The sequence below is a fragment of the Oncorhynchus mykiss genome, chromosome 30 (genome assembly GCF_057628025.1).
Source record: "Oncorhynchus mykiss isolate SJ-2025 chromosome 30, ASM5762802v1, whole genome shotgun sequence".
NCBI classification, from domain to species: Eukaryota; Metazoa; Chordata; class Actinopteri; order Salmoniformes; family Salmonidae; genus Oncorhynchus; species Oncorhynchus mykiss.
The window spans coordinates 23,313,083-23,333,671 of record NC_143051.1 but is presented as its reverse complement, the minus strand read 5'-3'; the positions used below and the strand labels follow the sequence as shown (position 1 = coordinate 23,333,671).

The 20,589-nt window shown below is 43.9% G+C and overlaps 1 protein-coding gene across 1 annotated transcript in view; it reads right to left on the bottom strand.

The window, feature by feature from the left end:
- Nucleotides 1-20,375, bottom strand: part of LOC110488130 (neurexophilin-1) — a 65,009-nt gene extending 44,634 nt beyond the window's left edge. The window contains exon 1 of the mRNA XM_021560163.3: nucleotides 19,620-20,375. Coding sequence (XP_021415838.1) covers nucleotides 19,620-19,673 — 54 coding nt within the window. The 5' untranslated portion in view covers nucleotides 19,674-20,375. The remainder of the gene's footprint in view (nucleotides 1-19,619) is intronic.
- Between the last annotated feature and the right edge of the window lie 214 nt (nucleotides 20,376-20,589).

The window sequence follows — 20,589 nt, the reverse complement described above, 5'->3', positions numbered from 1 at the left end:
TGTTCCAAAATATCATGTGGCTGTCCATGGTACTGATTTCATTATTATACCTTTACTTCAACAAGAAACACAGACTGAGACCAACGTCTCTTTTACAGCTGGGCCCTGCATATATATGTTTACACATACAGTTTAGGAACAATGATTATAAAACTACACAAGACAAACAAAAAGATCACAGATAACACACAAAAAATACAGCAGCAGATTGTTACATTTCCACACAGGTTATTCTACCAACAGCACAATAACTTGATTTACCCGAAACAGTTACAGGCAATACAAAAATAAAAATCCTCCAATAAATGTTTAAAATGGGCGACAGGGGGACAAGAGTCTCAAGTTTAAGTTTAGTCTGCAGGCTATTCCACAGGCAAGGAGCGTAACAGGAAAAGGCAGCCATACCCGACTCTGTGGAAACCGCATGGGCCTCAAGTGTAATCCATGCTTGAGACCTGGTTTTAGGAATTCTAATTCTAATATTGATGAGTGATGATAAATAAGAAGGTAGCTTATTCAGAAGTGCTTTATAGACAAACACGAGAGCATGTTGTTCTCGTCTCACGGACAGCCGAAGTCCAACCCACATTTTGATATAAAACACAGTGGTGAGTTCTGTAGCTAGCACCCGTAATAAACCTAAGTGCGCAATGATAAGTAGCATCAAGCAATTTAAGTTTTGATGCCGTAGCATGCATGTAAATAATATCCCCATAATCTATAACAAACATAAAAGTAGCTTTCACAATTTGTCTTATATTTGTAGAGGACAAACATGTCCTGTTTCTATAGAGGAAGCCTAGCTGGATTTTTAGCCGTTTACAAAGTTCATCAATATGCATTTTAAAAGACAGTTTATCATCCAACTATATCCCTAAGTATTTATATGCAGAGACCTGATTAATTTGAGAACCATCTAAGCTCATATGTGACCCTTGTAATATTTTAAAATCTGTATCCAATATTGCTAATTTTTGGTCAGCCATTGAAGCGATAGAGTACATGACAGTGTCATCAGCATATAAATGAATTTGACACTTTCTTATCTCATCACCGATATTGGTTATGTAGAGAGTGAACAGTAATGGACCAAGAATAGAACCTTGTTGGACCCCTTTAACCAACTCCAATGGCTCCAACTGGATGCTGTCGACTCTAACAGCCTGACTTCTATCCTTTAGATAGTCGCCTGCTCTAAAGTGTCAAAAGCTTTAGACAAATCTATGAACAAGGCGGCAAAGTACTTTCTATTATCTAGGGCATTAGTAATATAATTTACAACACATACAGTGGCCGTAATAGTACTGTGTTTAGGCCTGAAGCCAGATTGATTACTAGAAAGAGTATTGTTAACAGTTAAAAAAGATTGTAATTGCCTATTCACCAACGACTCTAGAATTTAAGCCAAACAGGAGGGCTTAGAGATTGGCCGATAATTATCCAACTCACTACCATCACCTCCCTTGAGGAGTGGTAAAACAAAAGCTGTTGTCGAAGATTTAGGAATCTTTCCTACGACCAATGTTTGATTAGAGATATGTGTCACTACACCAGCAATAATAGGTGCCACACACTTGAGTAAATATGGATCGAGATTGTCTGAGTGTGTGTGCATGTGCACACGCAAGTAGAAAAACATGTTGTTGACACCCTACTTGTAGACTGAACACCAATGCCATCCTCCTCGCTGTCCTTTTGGCAAAATGGTCTATGATGTCCTAGACTAGGCTACCTGGCTTAAATGCTTGCTAGCCTAACTTCCTTGCATGGGGAACAATGAACCAGGTAAGTTAGTGAGCTAGTTAACGTGAGCCTACTACATCTACAGCTATCCTACATATTGAACTTGTGGATTCAATATGAATTTATGGTTTGATCAGAATCGCTGATGTCCAAATCCTCATCTCCATCCATGGCTTAGGAAAGGCCTGATTTAGCTAGCTAGCTACTGCAGGAGGACAACAACACATCACAAGCAAATTATTTTAGATGCCAAATGCTCGCTGGCATCAATTAATGAAATACCACAGTCGCAACATTTTATTCTCTTCTTGTCCAGACAGCATCAGATACAGTTGAAGTTGGAAGTTTACAATCACTTAGGTTTGAGTCATTAAAACTTGTTTTTTTCAACCACTCCACAAATGTCTTGTTAGCAAACTATAGTTAAGGCAAGTTAGTTGCTGGGTCAGGAGTTTACATACACTAAGTTGACTGTGCCTTTAAACAGCTTGGAAAATTCCAGAAAATTATGTATTGGCTTTAGAAGCTTCGGATAGGCTACAGGACATCATTTGAGTCAATTGGAGGTGTGCCTGTGGATGTATTTCAAGGACTACCTTCAAACTCAGTGCCTCTTTGCTTGACCTTATGGGAAAATCAAATCAAATCAGCCAAGACCTCAGAAAAAAAATTGTAGACCTACACAAGACTGAATCATCCTTGGGAACAATTTCCAAATGCCTGAAGGTACCACGTTCATTTGTACAAACAGTTGTGCGCAAGTATATACACCATGGGACCACACAGCCGTCATACCACTCAGGAAGGAGACACGTTCTGTCTCTAAGAGATGAACGTACATTGGTGTGAATAGTGCAAATCAATCCCAGAACAACAGCAAAGGACCTTGTGAAGATGCTGGAGGAAACAGGTACAAAAGTATCTATATCCACAATAAAACGAGTCCTATATTGACATAACCTGAAAGGGCGCTCAGCAAGGAAGAAGCCACTGCTCCAAAACCACCATTAAAAAGCCAGACTATGGTTTGCAACTGCACATGGGGACAAAGGTCGTACTTTTTGGAGAAATGTCCTCTGGTCTGATGAAACAAAAATAGAACTGTTTGGCCATAATGACCATTGTTATGTTTGGAGGAAAAAGGGGGACACTTGCAAGCCAAAGAACACCATCCCAGCCGTGAAGCATGGGGTTGGCAGCATCATGTTGTGGGGGTGCTTTGCTGCAGGAGGGTCTGGTCCCCTTCACAAAATAGATGGCATCATGAGAAGGAAAATTATGTGGATATATTCAAGAATCATCTCAAGACATGAGTCAGGAAGTTAAACCTTGGTCGCAAATGGGTCTTCTAAATGGACAATGACCCCAAGCATACTTCCAAAGTTGTGGCAAAATGGCTTAAAGACAACAAAGTCAAGGTATTGGAGTGTCCATCACAAAGCCCTGACCTCAATTCCCATAGAAAATATGTGGGCAGAACTGAAAAACCGTGTGCGAGCAAGGAGGCTTACAAGCCTGACTCAGTTACACCAGCTCTGTCAGGAGGAATGGGCCAAAATTCACCCAACTTCTTGTGGGAAGCTTGTAGAAGGCTACCCGAAACGTTTGACCCAAGTTAAACAATTTAAAGGCAATGCTACCAAATACTAATTGAGTGTATGTAAACTTCTCACCCACTGGGAATGTGATGAAAGAAATAAAAGCTGAAATAAATAATTCTCTCTACTATTATTCTGACATTTCCCATTCTTAAAATAAAGTGGTGATCCTAACTGACCTAAAACAGGGCATTTTTATTTGGATTAAATGTCAGGAATTGTGAAAATCTGAGATTAAATGTATTTGGGTAAGGTGTATGTAAACTTCTGACTTCAACTGTAGCTACTCATCTCTCAAATTATTTCTCCAGTGTGACAGGTACAGCCACTTTTGAATTTAAGGAAAATTATAAAACTCAGAGAGACGAAATGTCAATGTTTTGTAAAAATTTTTATTGATCACATTTTTTGTGGGAAGCCTGGCTTCTGTTGGCATCCTTGAATATAAGCCACTGTTACATATTGATTGGTAGGTCATTTTAAGATAATCAGTACATAAGTGTGTGTAGTAAATGTAATTAAATGATCATTATAAAAAGCTAATAAAAACAAAATGTTCCCTAGACTCGTTCTGATCAATTTGTTCCAACTCAAACTCATTGCATCACCTCGTGACACAAGAGTATTCTGGGAACAGCCTATAAGTGATAAGCTAATCAATAACAACACTGAGTTATGAGGTCAGCAGACACTTTCTGACGAGGGTAGATGTATTATTAGAAGATAATAACTCAACTTAAGCTTAAAGAAATACTTAAGAAATAGTTCACAAAACGGATTATTTATTTCCGCGGTTGGTGATAGTGGCTAGGTAAAAAAATCCAACTTGCATTCCGTCATTGTCATAGACTACTTAGAAGGTAAGAAACCAAGTACATAATCTTGTAATTTTTGTGAACTACCCCTTTAATAACAGCAGTATTGTGTCAGTTTGCTGTTACACGTATAGACTTTATTGTTCATCATTCTATTCTAAATCATGAAGGTACAACTCCACCAATCAGATCCGCTTCCAGTCTGATGCATTAATGTGCTGCTCGTTTGCCTGGAGTGACAGCGAAAACACAAACAGTCAGACTGTTGAAACCAACACAAGCTGACACACACATACGGGTGTCAACGACAACAAACTGGATGCTCACAAACAGTGCAATAATTGAAGCAACATGACAATCAAAAGACATGGTGGCGCTGTCCTCCTCCTTCTCTCCTCCTCCTCCTCTCCTCCTCCTCTTCTCCTCCTCTCCTCCTCCTCCTTTCTCCAATAGTCTCACCCTCTTTTCCTTCCGGTTTTCATTTTCTCTCCCTTCTCTCACTTAAACTTGTAATTTAATCCTCAATGAATTTCCTCTTCACCTCTTTTTTTTTTTACATTTGGTCAAATGATCTTCAAAATGCAATAGTGCTATTCAATGTGCCATGTAGAAATAGCTAGCACAGTAAGGAAGTCTGTGTGTAGCTGGTGTATAGGAGTCAGGTGCAGGACAGCAGATATGAGATAATAAACTCATTTTACTCAACATAATATAAATGCAATACAAAAACAGAGCCCACAATAACGGACCTTCCTACATAGAAACAATCCCTCACAAACAAACATGTGGGAACAGAAGGTTAAACCTGTTAGAGCTCTAGGGGCGCTATTTCATTTTTGGATAAAAAACGTTCCCGTTTTAAGCGCGATATTTTGTCACGAAAAGATGCTCGACTATGCATATTCTTGGCAGTTTTGGAAAGAAAACACTCTGAAGTTTCAGAATCTGCAAAGATTTTGTCTGTAAGTGCCCCAGAACTCATTCTACAGGCGAAACCAAGATGATGCATCACCCAGGAATTAGCAGAATTTCTGAAGCTCTGTTTTCCATTCTCTCCTTATATGGCTGTGATTGCGCAACGAATGAGCCTACACTTTCTGTCGTTCGCCCAAGGTCTTAGCAGCATTGTGAAGTATTTGTAGGCATATCATTGGAAGATTGACCATAAGAGACTACATTTTCCAAGTGTCCGCCTGGTGTCCTGCGTCGAATTCGGTGCGCAATTGCCAGCTGCTTCTACTTTACCATTTGATTCAGGGGAGAAAGCATGTGTCCAAGAACGATGTATCAATGAAGAGATATGTGAAAAACACCTTGATGATTGATTCTAAACAACGTTTGCCATGTTTTCAGTCGATATTATGGAGTTAATTTGGAAAAAAGTTCGCGTTTTGAGGACTGAATTTTCGGATTTTTTTTGGTAGCCAAATGTGATGTATAAAACGGAGCTATTTCTAATACACAAGGAATCTTTTTGGAAAAACTGAGCATCTGCTATCTAACTGAGAGTATCCTCATTGAAAACATCAGAAGTTCTTCAAAGGTAAATGATTTTATTTGAAGGCTTTTATGTTTTTGTTAATGTTGCATGCTGGATGCTAACGCTAATGCTAACGCGAAATGCTAACGCGAAATGCTAACGCTAGCTAGCTACTTTTACACAAATGATTGTTTTCCTATGGTTGAGAAGCATATTTTGAAAATCTGAGATGACAGTGTTGTTTACAAAAGGCTAAGCTTGAGAGATGGCATATTTATTTCATTTCATTTGCGATTTTCATAAATAGTTAACGTTGTGTTATGCTAATGAGCTTGCTGATAGATTTACACAATCCTGGATACAGGGGTTTTTTCATAGCTAAACGTGACGCAGAAAACGGAGCGATTTGTCCTAAACAAATAATCTTTCAGGAAAAACTTAACATTTGCTATCTGAGAGTCTCCTCATTGAAAACATCTGAAGTTCTTCAAAGGTAAATGATTTTATTTGAATGCTTTTCTGTTTTTTTGTGTAAATGTTGCCAGCTGAATGCTAATGCTAAATGCTACGTTAGCCATCAATACTGTTACACAAATGCTTGTTTTGCAATGGTTGAGAAGCATATTTTGAAAATCTGAGATGACAGTGTTGTTAACAAAAGGCTAAGCTTGAGAGCTAGCATATTTATTTCATTTCATTTGCGATTTTCATGAATAGTTAACGTTGCGTTATGGTAATGAGCTTGAGTCTGTATTCACGATCCCGGATCCGGGATGGGGAGATCAGAAAGGTTAAATAATGAACAGGTAATTGGGGAATTGAAACCAGGTGTGTAAGTGACTAAACAAATGGAAAATGAAAAGTGGATCGGTAATGGCTAGAAGGCTGGTGACGTCGACCGCCAAACGCCGCCCGAACAAGGAAAGGGACCGACTTCGGTGGAAGTCGTGACAGTATCCCCCTTGACCTGTGGCTCCAGCAGCGCACCGATACCGACCTCGGGGACGACCCAGAGAAAGAGGCGTAGGGCGATCCGGATGGAGACGGTGGAACTCCCGCAGCAACGAAGGGTCCAAGACGTCCTCCACCGGCACCCAGCATCTCTCCTCCAGACCGTACCCTTCCCACTCCACGAGGTACTGAAGGCCCATCGCCCGACGCCTCGAGTCCAAGATGGCTCAAACAGCATACGCCGGGCCCCCTTGATGTCCAGAGGGGGCAGAGGAACCTCCCGCACCTCAGACTGTTGGAGTGGACCAGCCACCACCGGCCTGAGGATAGACACATGGAACGAGGGATTAATACGGTAATCTGGGGGAAGCTGTAACCTGTAGCATACCTCATTCAGTCTCCTCAGGACTTTGAATGGCCCCACAAACCATGGACCCAGCTTCCGGCAGGGCAGGCGGAGGGGCAGGTTTCGGGTCAAAAGCCAGACCCTGTCCCCCGGTGTGAACACTGGGGCCTCACTGCGGTGGCGGTCGGAGCTCGTCTTCTGCTGCCTCACGGCCCGTTGCAGGTGCACATGGACGGCATCCCAGGACTCCTCCGAGCACTTAAACCATTCGTCAACCGCAGGAGCTTCGATCTGGCTCTGATACCACGGTGCCAGAACCGGCTGATACCCCAGAACGCACTGGAAAGGAGAGAGGTTAGTGGAGGAGTGGGAGTTTTGGTCCATCTCTGCCCATGGGATGAATGCCGCCCACTCCCCCGGCCGGTCCTGGCAAAATTACCGCAGAAACCTACCCACATCCTGATTTACTCTCTCCACCTGCCCATTACTCTTGGGCTGAAAACCTGAGGTGAGGCTTCCCGAGACCCCCAGACGTTCCATGAACACTCTCCAGACCCTGGACGTGAACTGGGGACCCCGATCAGAGACTATATCCTCAGGCACCCCGTAGTGCTGGACGACATGAGTGAACAGGGCCTCCGTAGTCTGTAGGGCCGGAGGGCCGGAGACCGGGCAAAGGGAGGAGACGGCAGGACGTAGAAAACCGATCCACAACAACCAGGATCGTGGTGTTGCCCTGTGATGGAGGAAGATCTATCAGGAAGTCCACCGACAGGTGTGACCACGGCTGTTGTGGAACGGGTAGGGGTTGTAACTTCCCTCTGGGCAGGTGCCTGGGAGCCTTGCACTGGGGGCACACCGAGCAGGAGGAAACATAAACCCTCACGTCCTTGGCCAAGGTGGACCACCAGTACTTCCCACTAAGGCAACGCACCCTCCGACCAATGCCAGGGTGACCAACGGAGAGTGACGTGTGGCCCAATAGATCAAACGGTCGCGGACAGCAGACGGAACGTACAGGTGCCCAGCTGGACAATGAGTGGGAGTGGGCTTTATGCGTAACGCCTGCTCTATGTCCACGTCCAACTCCCACACCACCGGTGCCACCAGGCAAGAGGCCGGAAGTATAGGAGTGTGATCCATGGACCGCTCCTCTGTGTCATACATTTGGGACAGTGCATCTGCCTTAGCGTTCTGGTAACGTGGTCTGTAGGACAGAGTGAAAACAAAACAGGTAAAGAACATGGCCCACCTTGCCTGGCGAGGGTTCAGTCTCCTCGTCGCCCGGATGTACTCCAGATTGCCTCAGCCGACCACTGCAGCCGCACTGGCAAACCCTAGAAACCGCTGCCTTCCTTTACCGTGGTGGGAGTCGGCCAATTACGCACAGCTGAAATGCAGTCACTCTCCATCTCCACCCCTGAAGTGGAAATGGGGTACCCTAGGAAGGAGACGGACTGTTGGAAGAACAGACATTTCTCAGCCTTTACGTACAGGTCATGCTCCAACAGTCGAGCAAGCACCCTGCGCACCAGATGCACATGCTCGGCGCATGTAGCGGAGTATATCAGAATGTCGTCGATATACACCACGACACATTGCCCATGCAGGTCAGGGAAAATCTTGTGAACAAAGGCCTGGAAGACTGATGGAGCATTCATCAACCCATACGGCATGACTAGGTACTCATAGATACACGACAGAGGATATAAGTGACTCCTGGGAAGTGCTGCGTCTACCAGGAGATGTAATCGCACAATTCCCCCTTCGATGAGGTTGTAATTTAGGTTGTAATTTAGTCGCCCTCTTCTTACAGAAGGCGAGAGCCAAATCTGCATTTTCTGAGGGGATGTGCACGGTGGAGACCTGGTCTGGACTTTCCACGGCAGTTGCACCGATGGAAACCCCAACACACCTCCCTGAGCACTCTCGTGACCACCCTTTGAGAGCCCTCTGTTGCCACAAAATAGTTGGGTCATGACAGGCCAACCAGGGTAGGCCTATCAACAGGGGAAACGCAGGAGAATCAATAAGGAAGAGATTGATTCTCTCCTTATGACCCTCCTGCGTAACCATGTCTAGTGGAGTGGTGGCGTCCCTAATCAGCCCTGATTCTAATGGTCGACTATCTAGGTCGTGCACAGGGAAGGGCATATCCACAGGAACAAGGGGGTTCCCTAAACTATGGGCAAACGAACGGCCAATAAAATTCCCTGCTGCGCCTGAATCTATGAGCGCAGGGAATGCAGGGAAAACTCAGGAAATGAAATAAACACATACATGTGAGCAACAGGGGGCTCTGGGTGAGCCTGGTGCCGACTCACCTGGGGTGACACGACAGTGCCCTGCCTGCTGCCTTGACTCTCTGAGAAACCCCCCCAGCACCGACCAGCAATGTGCCCTCTGCGGCCACAGATGGTGCAGGGAATGGCCCCTCCTCCGGTCGCCCTAAGTGCAGCACCTCCCAGCTCCATGGGCGTCGGAGCGGAGGTGGATGGAACTGACAGGCCCTGATCCGGACGTCCGCGGGCCGTCAGCAGGTTGTCCAGCCGGATGGACATGTCCACCAGCTGGTCCAATGTGAGGGTGCTGTCTCGGCAGGCCAACTCCCAACGCACGTCCTCGCGCAGACTGCACTGGTAGTGATCGATCGGGCCCTGTCGTTTCATCCCGCGCTGGCAGCCAGGGTCCGGAAGTCCAATGCAAAATCCTGTGCGCTCCTCGTCCCCTGCCTTAGGTGGAACAGTCAACCTGCCACTTGACCCTCAGGCGGGTGGTCAAAAACTGCCCGAAAGCAGCGGATGAACTCTGCATAATGGTCCAACGCCACATCTCCCTCACTCCATACGGCATTGGCCCACTTCAGGGCTTGGCCTGAGAGGCAGGAGATGAGGGCGGACACGCTCTCACATCCCGAAGGAGCCGGGTGGACGGTCGCCAGGTAGAGCTCAAGCTGGAGAAGGAACCTCTGGCATTCGGCAGCCGTCCCATCATACTCCCTCGGGAGCGTGAGCCGAATCCCGCTGGACAACGGGTGAAGGAGGGGTGGACAGTGGGACCGGCTGTAGTGGGGCTGGTGGAGGCACTGGACGACCTCCTCCTTTCTCCCAACGATCCATCTCTGCAGCACGCAATCCATGGCGGTTCCCAGATGCTGGACGCGCTCCTCTATCTCTGAAGGGAGGGCGTCTGCTCCTGCTGACTCCATTCTTTCGGGTGAGTGATTCAGTAAGGAAGTCTGTGTGTAGCTGGTGTATAGGAGTCAGGCGCAGGACAGCAGATATGAGTAAATAAACGTATTTTACTCAACATAATATAAATGCAATACAAAAACAGAGCCCACAATAACGGACCTTCCTACATAGAAACAATCACTCACAAACAAACATGTGGGAACAGAGGGTTAAATAATGAACAGGTAATTGGGGAATTGAAACCAGGTGTGTAAGACAAAGACTAAACAAATGGAAAATGAAAAGTGGATCGGCGATGGCTAGAAGGCCGATGATGTCGACCGCCGAACGCCGCCCGAACAAGGAAAGGGACCGACTTCGGCGGACGTCGTGACAAGCACAAAAAATACCAGACAGATCTAATGGTACATTCAATGTTTCTCATAAAATATTCACAAAAATCAGGGGGAGAGAGAGATGCTCAAGTGCTTCAAATTTCCTCTCTCTCTTAATCACATTTTCCTGGATCTTGATAGCTTAGAGGTCGAAACAAGAAGTGGTATCACAACGGAAGTTAATTGATTAAGCGGATTAAGGAGCACACACACACACACACACACACACACACACAGACACACACACACACACACACACACAGATGGAGACATGATCATGAGAGGAGCTGAATGGTACCAAGGCCACACAGACGAACTGTGGTTAGTCTCCCTGATCAATGATTACAATTGTGACAGTGTGATGACTCTGGTTGATTAAGACTGAAACATGACTTTAACAAGCAGAGGAGAGGACAATCAACTGATTCAGTGGAGGAATGTAATCTACTGTAAACCAGGGCCTGGTCAAATATAGTCCACTAAACAAGGAATAGGCTGCTGTTAGGAACACTTACTAAATTATGTGGAATTATATAGAAACAACATGGTAACAATATCTACAAGACCATTACCTAGGAATGACCTGTAAATGTAAAGCACAATCCTGTCATGACTGGCCTGGAAAACCATTCCCAGAAAGGCATCAAATCGGTACCAGTGGTGCTCTCTCATGGAAGCTTTATGTTCCACCTAGGAACAAATATGATTAAGTAATCCCTGTCAAAATGTGTTTGTTTAAACTAGAGATATGTTTAGTTTTGTTGCATGGGCATAATCCACCTCATCCACCAATGGTGGCCTGGAAGGTGTCTGAACTACAACGGTGTTGGTCAGACATCCCGAAAATCGGTATTCTCACGAAAACGTCTGTTGCATCCGAACAGTTTTGTTTACACACCAATATGGAAAGGTGAGACTCTCACGAACACATATGTGTCTGTTGTTTTGCTCTAGGATGCCCACAAGCTCCACAAGACTAATCTGAATGTACCCTGGTACCAGTTAAGAAAATCTGTTTTTCCATGTATGAATCTGTTATGAAATATGTTTCTATGGGCTAATCTGGAGCAGAGGGTGCAACCGAAAAACTTTAAATCTAAGGTGCTGTGCTATTCTGCCAACAGACAGACAGACACAGCATTTACAGTTACTTGGAAGTGTGTTCATCCCCCATGGATTTGATCATAAAGCTCTTCCAAACGTAGCCTGATTAAAACAGCATGAACGCTGCTCTTCCTATGGACACATTGTTCAGTGTGGTCTAACCAGGGTATGGAAACGTACCCCTGAAGCTAGAATGGCGCTAGTGCTCCCCATGGCCAGTCTCTGTTACTGAAGGGGAAAGATCAGGAAGATAAATCCCATCAACGGGCTTCTGGCCTGTAGCTGTGTATCTCGGACGGTGCGGCAGACACGACCCTGTGGATAGATCCATCACCACTGGTGTGTTACAGGGACGGAAGTTTACACCCCTCCTCCCCTTCCTCTTCTCTCCCATCCCTTCCCCTCTTCCTAGACCCAGCCAAGCAGGAGTGCTTCCCCCCTCTTCCCCTCCCCTAACTCCTCTCCCCTTCCCCCCACCTATCCCCCCCCCCCCCCCTTCCCCTATCCGCTCCCTGCCACATAGACCCAGTCAAGCGAGAGTGTCTGATCTCTGCTCTGTTAAAGTGGTCAATCAAGCCCATCAGCAGGCTTATGCAATCCATCACCACTGCTGTTAGGTACAAATGCCATCACTAGTCAACACACATTCACTACAGCTATTCACTAAGACGGGAACAACTCCCAGTCTACTGAATGCCTCTGTTTTCTTCCATGCATATGCTGGTGCTGGCATGTTACAACAACCAACCATGCCTAAGGAAAGATACTGGGAAACAGGACAGAGACAAGAGGCAAGACAAGGGCTATTTCCAGAAAACCCAGCTTGAAAATTGATACAGGCAGCGCTAGCAATGTCGATAGAGATTGTTGAATGCTTCTGCCAACAACAAAAACTTCCCTTTCAGCTTTCAAAACACAATTATCTTTTCAGAGCACTAAAGAAACTTCAGGCTCGTCCTGGGAGTAACTCTGGTCATGGAAAGCAGGTTGTCAGTGGGTCATCTCATTTATTTCCTGCCTTTAGAAACAATTTACCAAGTAGCTCTACTCTACAGCTCTACAGTTCTACAACACTACAACTCTACAAAGCAGCCCTGGGTTCATACCCTATTCAAAATATTTTAGATATTTTGAAAGATTGTATTTGTTTCTGCTCAAGCCTGCCAGGTGTACCAGATGGGCGAGGGTTTCTGCTCTATCCTGCAAGGTGTACCAGATGGGTGTGGGTTTCTGCTCAAGCCTGCCAGGTGTACCAGATGGGTGGGGGTTTCTGTTCAAGCCTGCCAGATGTACCAGGTGGGTGGGGGTTTCTGCTCTATCCTGCCAGGTGTACCAGATGGTTGGGGGTTTCTGCTCAAGCCTGCCAGGTGCACCAGATGGGTGGGGGTTTCTGCTCGATCCTGCCAGGGGGACCAGAAGGGTGGGGGTTTTAAACGTTGGAACTATTCTATTGGTTCCAATGTGCCAGGCAAGCTCAATCAAGCACAGATAAGGTATTTGAAATAATTCAAATAGTATTTGAACCAAGGTAGGTCTGCTACAACGCTCCTCCTATCAAGAGGCTACAGATAGACTTCCCACAGCTCCCAGACAGAGAATAGCAGAATAGTGGAACAGACAGAGAAGAGTTCCCCAGAGGTTCAAACCTCAGGTCAGGCCAGGCCTCAATTATATTTTGCAGAAACAGTCAGTGCCCTTCAGTGGTTAGCTCCAAATATGACCCTAGACCTCTGAATGTGATTGAAAAACTAGAGCAGTGCACGGTGGGGAAAGATGGAGGCTGTTGTCATTAATCACATAGAATGCATGCGTACGAGCAGACATGGATGCACGCAAAAATGCACACACACACCCAGAGACACATAGTGTCAGATCCCAAATGCCTTCACAGTCAGGGGTCAGGGATATTTTGGTTGTTTAGATGGTATGTGCAGGTTAGGGGTCCGGTCATCAATGAAAGACTTCCAAATTAAAACACTATAAAAGATGACAACTGTGCTGTAAATATTTGCCAGCTTCCCCCAATAGGATTTGAATAAAGAAAACTGTAATGATCCATGCAGTCAAAAATGAACCAATGCCCGTCAAGGGGCGATTCCAACAACTATAGACCATTATCATTGACTTTCTGCCCCAAACCAAGGTCAAGTACACACACACAGCTTACTGTCTCCTATGCAGGGTGTTATTGGTCCAGGGAGGCTTGATAAAAGAGAAAGGAGTGTTGCCCCCAGGTCACACGTGTCATCATAAGTGGACCACCAGGTGTGTCATCATCAGTGGACCACAAGAGCAGTACAGCAGAGGAGCACAGCAGAGTCAGGTCACCTTGAGGTGTGAATTACAGAGGTGCACCACACGGGGTCTTCTGAGACACACACACACACACACACACACACACACACACACACACACACACACACACACACACACACACACACACACATACACACACACACACACACACACACACACACACACACACACACACACACACACACACACACACACACACACACACACACACACACAGACACAGACACAGACACACACACACACACACACACAGGTGGCAGGTTTCTCTTCTGAGACACTTCCAGTCTCTGATCGAAGGGTCAAAGGTAACTGAAGCATGTTTTTAGAGTCTAAATAAGATAGATACCAAGTTAATTCAACTTAAAGCATATTTTTCCCCTCCACATTTAAACCTAGATTTAAACCCGAAAACCAAGTAATTAGTTGAATTCACATTTCATAAAAACTCTATCAAAAATCTACCAAAATTGGATGTTGGGTATGAAGTGTACATCATATACGACCTCAGCTATATCAAGGAGCCAAGCAACTGACAATACATCATAATGCTGACGTATTGATATTAATTAATAAAAGATACATACATAGATCATTTCTAGGAAATATTCACAACAATAACAGATTCCTCTTAAAGTGTGATTTCCATCAAAGATAATGTGATTGCAGTGGATGGTCAACGGGCATGGAGACAATTGGTTGTATTCTAATGCTGGTCGAGAGCTACTTGAGTTCCTCAATGAAAGTAGATCCTTCACTGTTAATTCACATGTAACATAGCTGCTAGCGGACCACTTGGCTGTGCTGTGAAGGGGCTGGGAGTTTAATATAGGATTATAGTGCTGTGTGTTAAGAGACTGAACTCTCGGCCATGCCCCTTTACGGCTCTGCTCTCGGCCTACAGTATGTGGACTTCTGGATAAAGGTAGTGCTACAGTTTAGGGAACAGGGTTCCATTTAGGATGCAACCAATTCAACATAATTGACAACCTTATAGTCTTCCACACACAGTGTGCCCAGTGTAGGATCTCAGTGTAGCATCCTCTCTCTCCTCTCCCACTATTGTAGGTCTTCATTTTAGCCAGTTTGCTACAGCAGGCAAATAATCTTGCAGTAAAAGGAAATGTGAATTATTATGTGTATTATAATTACTGTAAATTGTTGTAGGGGTTGATACATTTTTCGAAAGGGAAAATCTCATCTGAAATTTCAAAGTGGAAATTACAAACTTCAGATGCTTTTTTTAATCCTCAAATACAGTTCAGGTTGGACATGTATTGCATTGCATGGAAGTTGTCTTGCAACAAGGTGATCAAATTAAGATCCTACATCTGTATATTTCCCAATAAATGGGAATGAAATGCCTGACAAAAATCATAAAGTAATTTGTGTTCAATGAAAGGACAGAATCACAATTGGACTGATATGCGTTCTTTGCTGATGTAATGTAATATTGCCTGACAAGACTAAAATGCAAGCAGTATTTCCCCATACACTGATCTGTGTGTGGCAATCCCTCTCCCACTGTGCTGACTGCTTGCTATGGCAGGGCTGGTCGCAACATCTACAGCATGTTCTGATGGTTTAATACTACTAACAATTAGGGCCGGGACGATACCAGTGTCGCAATACTTGTTAGTATTGTGGCAAGGAAACAAAGCACTAAATGGATTTAACAGCACTAATGTTGGAATCAAACTTCATTAGCTATGTTGTCATTCAGAGTCACATGTATGCATATTCCAAGCTATAGCACACAATATTTTACATACAGTAGGTTTTTAAAAGAACCAACGAGTTTGGTCTTCTTCGTGTTTTCATTTTTGCTATGGAAAAGATATTGCGGTACTTGAATCTTCACAGCTCCACTAACAAACAATGGTGAGAGGCTGGCCAAACATAGTGCACTATACAGGGAATAGAGTTCCATTTAGGATGCAGCACTGTCGGTGTCTCTCCCACTGCGCCAACTGCTTGGCATGTCAGGCCCTCTCGCCAGCCTGTTAAACAATGATGGGGTAGTTGTAATATGCCTGGCCTAAAGCAGTGCACTATTTAGGGAACAATGTGCCATTTAGGAGTCATTATGTCTGTGTCTGTCTGTCAGTCCCTCAGGAACAGAGCCTCCTCATTGCCCCCTTAGAGGAAGTGAGACATGGCCGAGAACCCCCACACACACACACACACACCTGCCAGTCACTGACAGCCCTGTGTTGCAGCCATAGGAGCCACCCTGCTACCAGTCATGGGGCCAGAGAACATGCTGTTGTTCACACTAGCTGTCAGTCAACAGAGTATCATCAGCAGCCCCTCTGCTGGGAGCAAAACCACCCTAAAAGCATGTCAACTATCTGACTGGGTTTTATTGGAGCTGGCTTGATCAGAAGTAAGATGCAGAAAAAAACACAAGCACACACACACACGCACGCACACACACGCACCTAGGAAGGCACCGATAACTCCCAACTAAGCCGAATAATGAATACAATCCTATTTTAATTACATTTTGTAGCCATAGGTGACCATATTCATGTGTGAATGCCGCCCTCGCAGAGAGGCGTGCGCTGTATTATACCACTGAACACCTGCATCAACTGTTCTTCAGAGCGAGCACAGTGTTATCCAGGTCAAGGCGCGCCCCGCTCAGACAAGAGGCTTAGAGACGAGACAAGAGCTTTTAACACGAAATAAAACCGTCAAAGTTCAACGGTAATCCCCGTAGGTATGGATAAACCCGACAGTTTAACTGGAACAGTTTAACTGTCTGGAAAATAATAATCTAGGTTTAGTGGAGCGCAGACATGGAGAGAGCAAATATCCAGGTGTAGAATTAAACTAACATGAACCAATTCGTAACTATAAGACAATATAATCAAAGATCTCTTTACAGTCGACTGAAAAAGCCCTACCTTTTTATGAAGCAAAAGACAAACTGAACCAAGGCTATACATTACAAAGACTACATTTTCATCCCAAAATCTGCAGCCAATATCATTATGTGAAAAGAAACCCTAATCAATTTGTAATATATCCTACCATGGAATATGTATATTGCGTTGTACTGAATTGATTAAAAAAAAACTTTTCCACAAATGTAAAATTAAGTAGTCCTAGGCCTATGCCTAAATTGACAAACCATTTCAGGGCGAAGAAAAGTTGAAAAGTGTCAAATGGCACTTGTCAAATTTGTCATTTCGAATTATTAGGCCTATGTGAATTCAGGTTTCATCATCAAGCCTACATCTTCATTGGTTTGAATGAACAAAACGGACTTTTAAAACATTTTTGCGTCCCACTGCAATGATGTGTTCAATTGGGACTCATTCTACCCGGCTGTTTTAAGACGCGTAAAACAACGGTCTTGAATATCAGAACCATGGACAGCTCCCGGTGCCGAATGAGAAAATCCACTTGATAATGCTCCTTGACTCGTTTGATTGGAATTCAGAGGTGAAATTCTATGCGAGAAGAGGTCAAATAAAAAGGGGGAAATGATTTTAAGGTGCCTAATCTATTATACGATAATATTCCGTTATACAGAGAAATGTCATTTGGCCTATAAAATCTGTGATTTTATGTTTACAGTGAAGAAACATTTACGTAGCGGAAAATTACAGGTCATGCTTTGGTCTATATGTTGCATCTGAGATGTTGGTGTTCACATCCTACAAGATAGTCTAGCTGTATCCTTATCAAAGCCCATATAAAATAAGCCCAGGTGTAACGCAAAATATAGATGACATTTAAATTCATTTTATTATGATTACTAAATGTTGCGAGATTTTTTAATTGTATAGGTCCTGAGCACCTCACTCTTAATAATTACATAAGATATCTTCCTGTAAATGTGTCAAAAATTGTAAAACCCTTTGTAGGCCTATCTATATGCTTACATTTTAAGCATAGCCCAACGTGCCATGGAAGTTTTCAGACTCATTTTAGATAATGTGGTAAAATAATACCCCACGGACAACTAACAATAACGACCTGTTTTGCTGAATTAAAATTTAAATTGGCTACGCAATTAAATCCTATTCCGTCAAGCCGATAGAAAACAACCAGTAAATGAATTAGCTTGATTAGAATAATTTTAGTTTGAATAAATGTCGTTTTGCGTGAGGATTATGCAGATGAAATAATTCGAACCATTATTTAAATGTCAATAGGACAGTTGTAAGAGAAGTCAGTTGAAATAGGCGTATTTCGTGAAATCTAAAATGTGTCGGGGAAAAATGTCCTGTGGTAAGTTCAAAGGAAATAGACAGAAGCCTACCCATTGTGTGTGTGTGTGTGTGTGTGTGTGTGTGTGTGTGTGTGTGTGTGTGTGTGTGTGTGTGTGTGTGTGTGTGTGTGTGTGTGTGTGTGTGTGTGTGTGTGTGTGTGTGTGTGCGAACTGTATATTACAAAACATTTGACTTACATGAATTTTAACACCGGGCAGTTTAGTTTGACACAGTGCTGCCATAGACCTGATAGCAATAGCCTCTTAAAGGAATAAACATTTATTTTGAGTTGCGTAGAGAGACTGAGTGAGTGAAGGGAGAGAATCCGCGCTCAATTCCAGTAAGAATCAAAGGAGGATTAATTTAGGTGTATGATGTGGCATCTGCTAGTCTTAGTGTCAAGTTAGCTGGGTTAGGGATAGGGAACAGAAGCTTAGGCAACACATTTTTGTGTGAAGACATTAGGCTACTATCCTCAAGGTGTCTGCAGAATTCACACGAAAGCCGAACGCTTGTGTGTTTATTTGATTTTTTTGCAAATTATAATATAGCCTACTTGGAAAGTGAGTTCATTTGAAATATTTAAGTGGCATTCCTTTTTTTATATCAGAGTCTTCCTGTTACTTTTTAACAAAACTTTGGTGCATGAGAAACCTGTGTTTTCTTTCCACTCAATGTCTTAGCATAAGTTAAATGATATCACATTATGCTCGCTTTGAGATCAGCAAGATGGAGCTGGGTTGTCCGGGCCACGCACCAAACAACTCTCCTCCATGTTGTGTGTATTATGACTGCTATGAGTGGGATCATTGTTTATGTGGCGGACCGAAAGGAAAAAGCGTTACTGACAAAAATCAAAAGGAGAAACTGAGAATTTGAAAGGTTCCTTCAGGTTGACGTGTAGCCTTCAGACGCACCTGCCGGTCGTTTTTGGTTTGTTATGACGCCCCCATGAGACGGTTTGTTGGAACTGCAGCACAATCTTGTCCGTTTTCAGCTAGTGTGCGGGAAATAATGTTTTAATTTTACACTTTAAATGTGTTATTTCTTTGACACATGTGTTTAAAAAAATCATCAGTCAAATATTAAATACTTATTCAGTCTTACAACCAAATATATTAATTTTGAAAATTAATTGGACTAATTAGTCCTATTATTTGGACACCATAGACCACAGTTCTGAAATAGAAACGCATACAGTAATGTTAAATGTCTCAGTCATGATGATGTGCAATTTAAACAGTTGTATTTCCCCCCAATACCCTGATACAGGACAACGGAATGTTTTTATGCAATGAACAGGACATGCCCCTGAAGTGAAGAGTTGTCTTCAATAGTTCTGTCAGTGATGTGCATTTCATAAGAAATCGTTTTTACACATGAGATTTTAGTAAAATGTGTATCTGAAAGACCACAAAACACAGAGACAACAGTGAAACGAAAACGTATTTATAAACACAAACAAAACCACTACTCACCAGGTAAAACGCTGGAGTTAGGAGTAACACCGCACACCAACACGTCGCCTGCATTCTTCCTGGTCTCAAACTTCCACTAGTTTCCCTTCGCTGGCTCTTTGTCTGTGAAGACCATAAATCCACGCGTTATCCGCTTTTACACAACCGTCAAGACCCTCACCAGCCTAGGCGAAAATGAAATTATACACCCCATGACCACTGAAGCTTAGCCTACACTTGGAGACAGATATTGGACGAGATGGGGGGGAACAAATAACGATTACAAAGGAATTAATCCAGAGAGCAGGGCTGAAGCAATGTCATAGTTCAATGAAAGATGAAAATTCGATTCAGAGCAAACATAAGGGATCAGTCCTTGATTTGATTGTCTTGCTGCCTGCCGTGCGAGTGAGGCTCGCCTAGCAGTTCCTTACTGAAAAGGAGAACAGTTAAAAGTAGAGTCAGATAAATAACGGACGCTTTATAACCGCGCCTCTGGAAAACGCGTGCCTACAACACATCCGGGCTGAGAGAAACACCGTAGCTCCACACATAATATGAGCGAGAGAAGAGGAGGGAGGGGAGGAGAGGAACGAGGGAAATATAAAAAACGGGGCGAGATTGGTCCGAGACGCAAGGATCACAGAGTAGTCTTTAAACAGCCACTATAGCTCGACGGAAAAGCTGTTCATTTACTGACTGGCGGTAGAGTGGTGGGGTTGGTTGATAGAGATAAACGAGCCGACATTCACAGAGAGCCACAGTGCGTATACAGTATGACTCCAGGACAAACAAACTCACTAGGCTATAGCACCAGCTCCCTCCCTCAATATGTATGGACAGATCACTGCCATATAAACCAGCACGGCTGGACAATGACATTGTTTTCTTGTAGACTATAGGTTATGTGCAGAATTTTGACTAACCAAATGCTAATGCATACAAACATGGACCTACTGTATATTTAGTAACAGTCTAAAACATATAATTA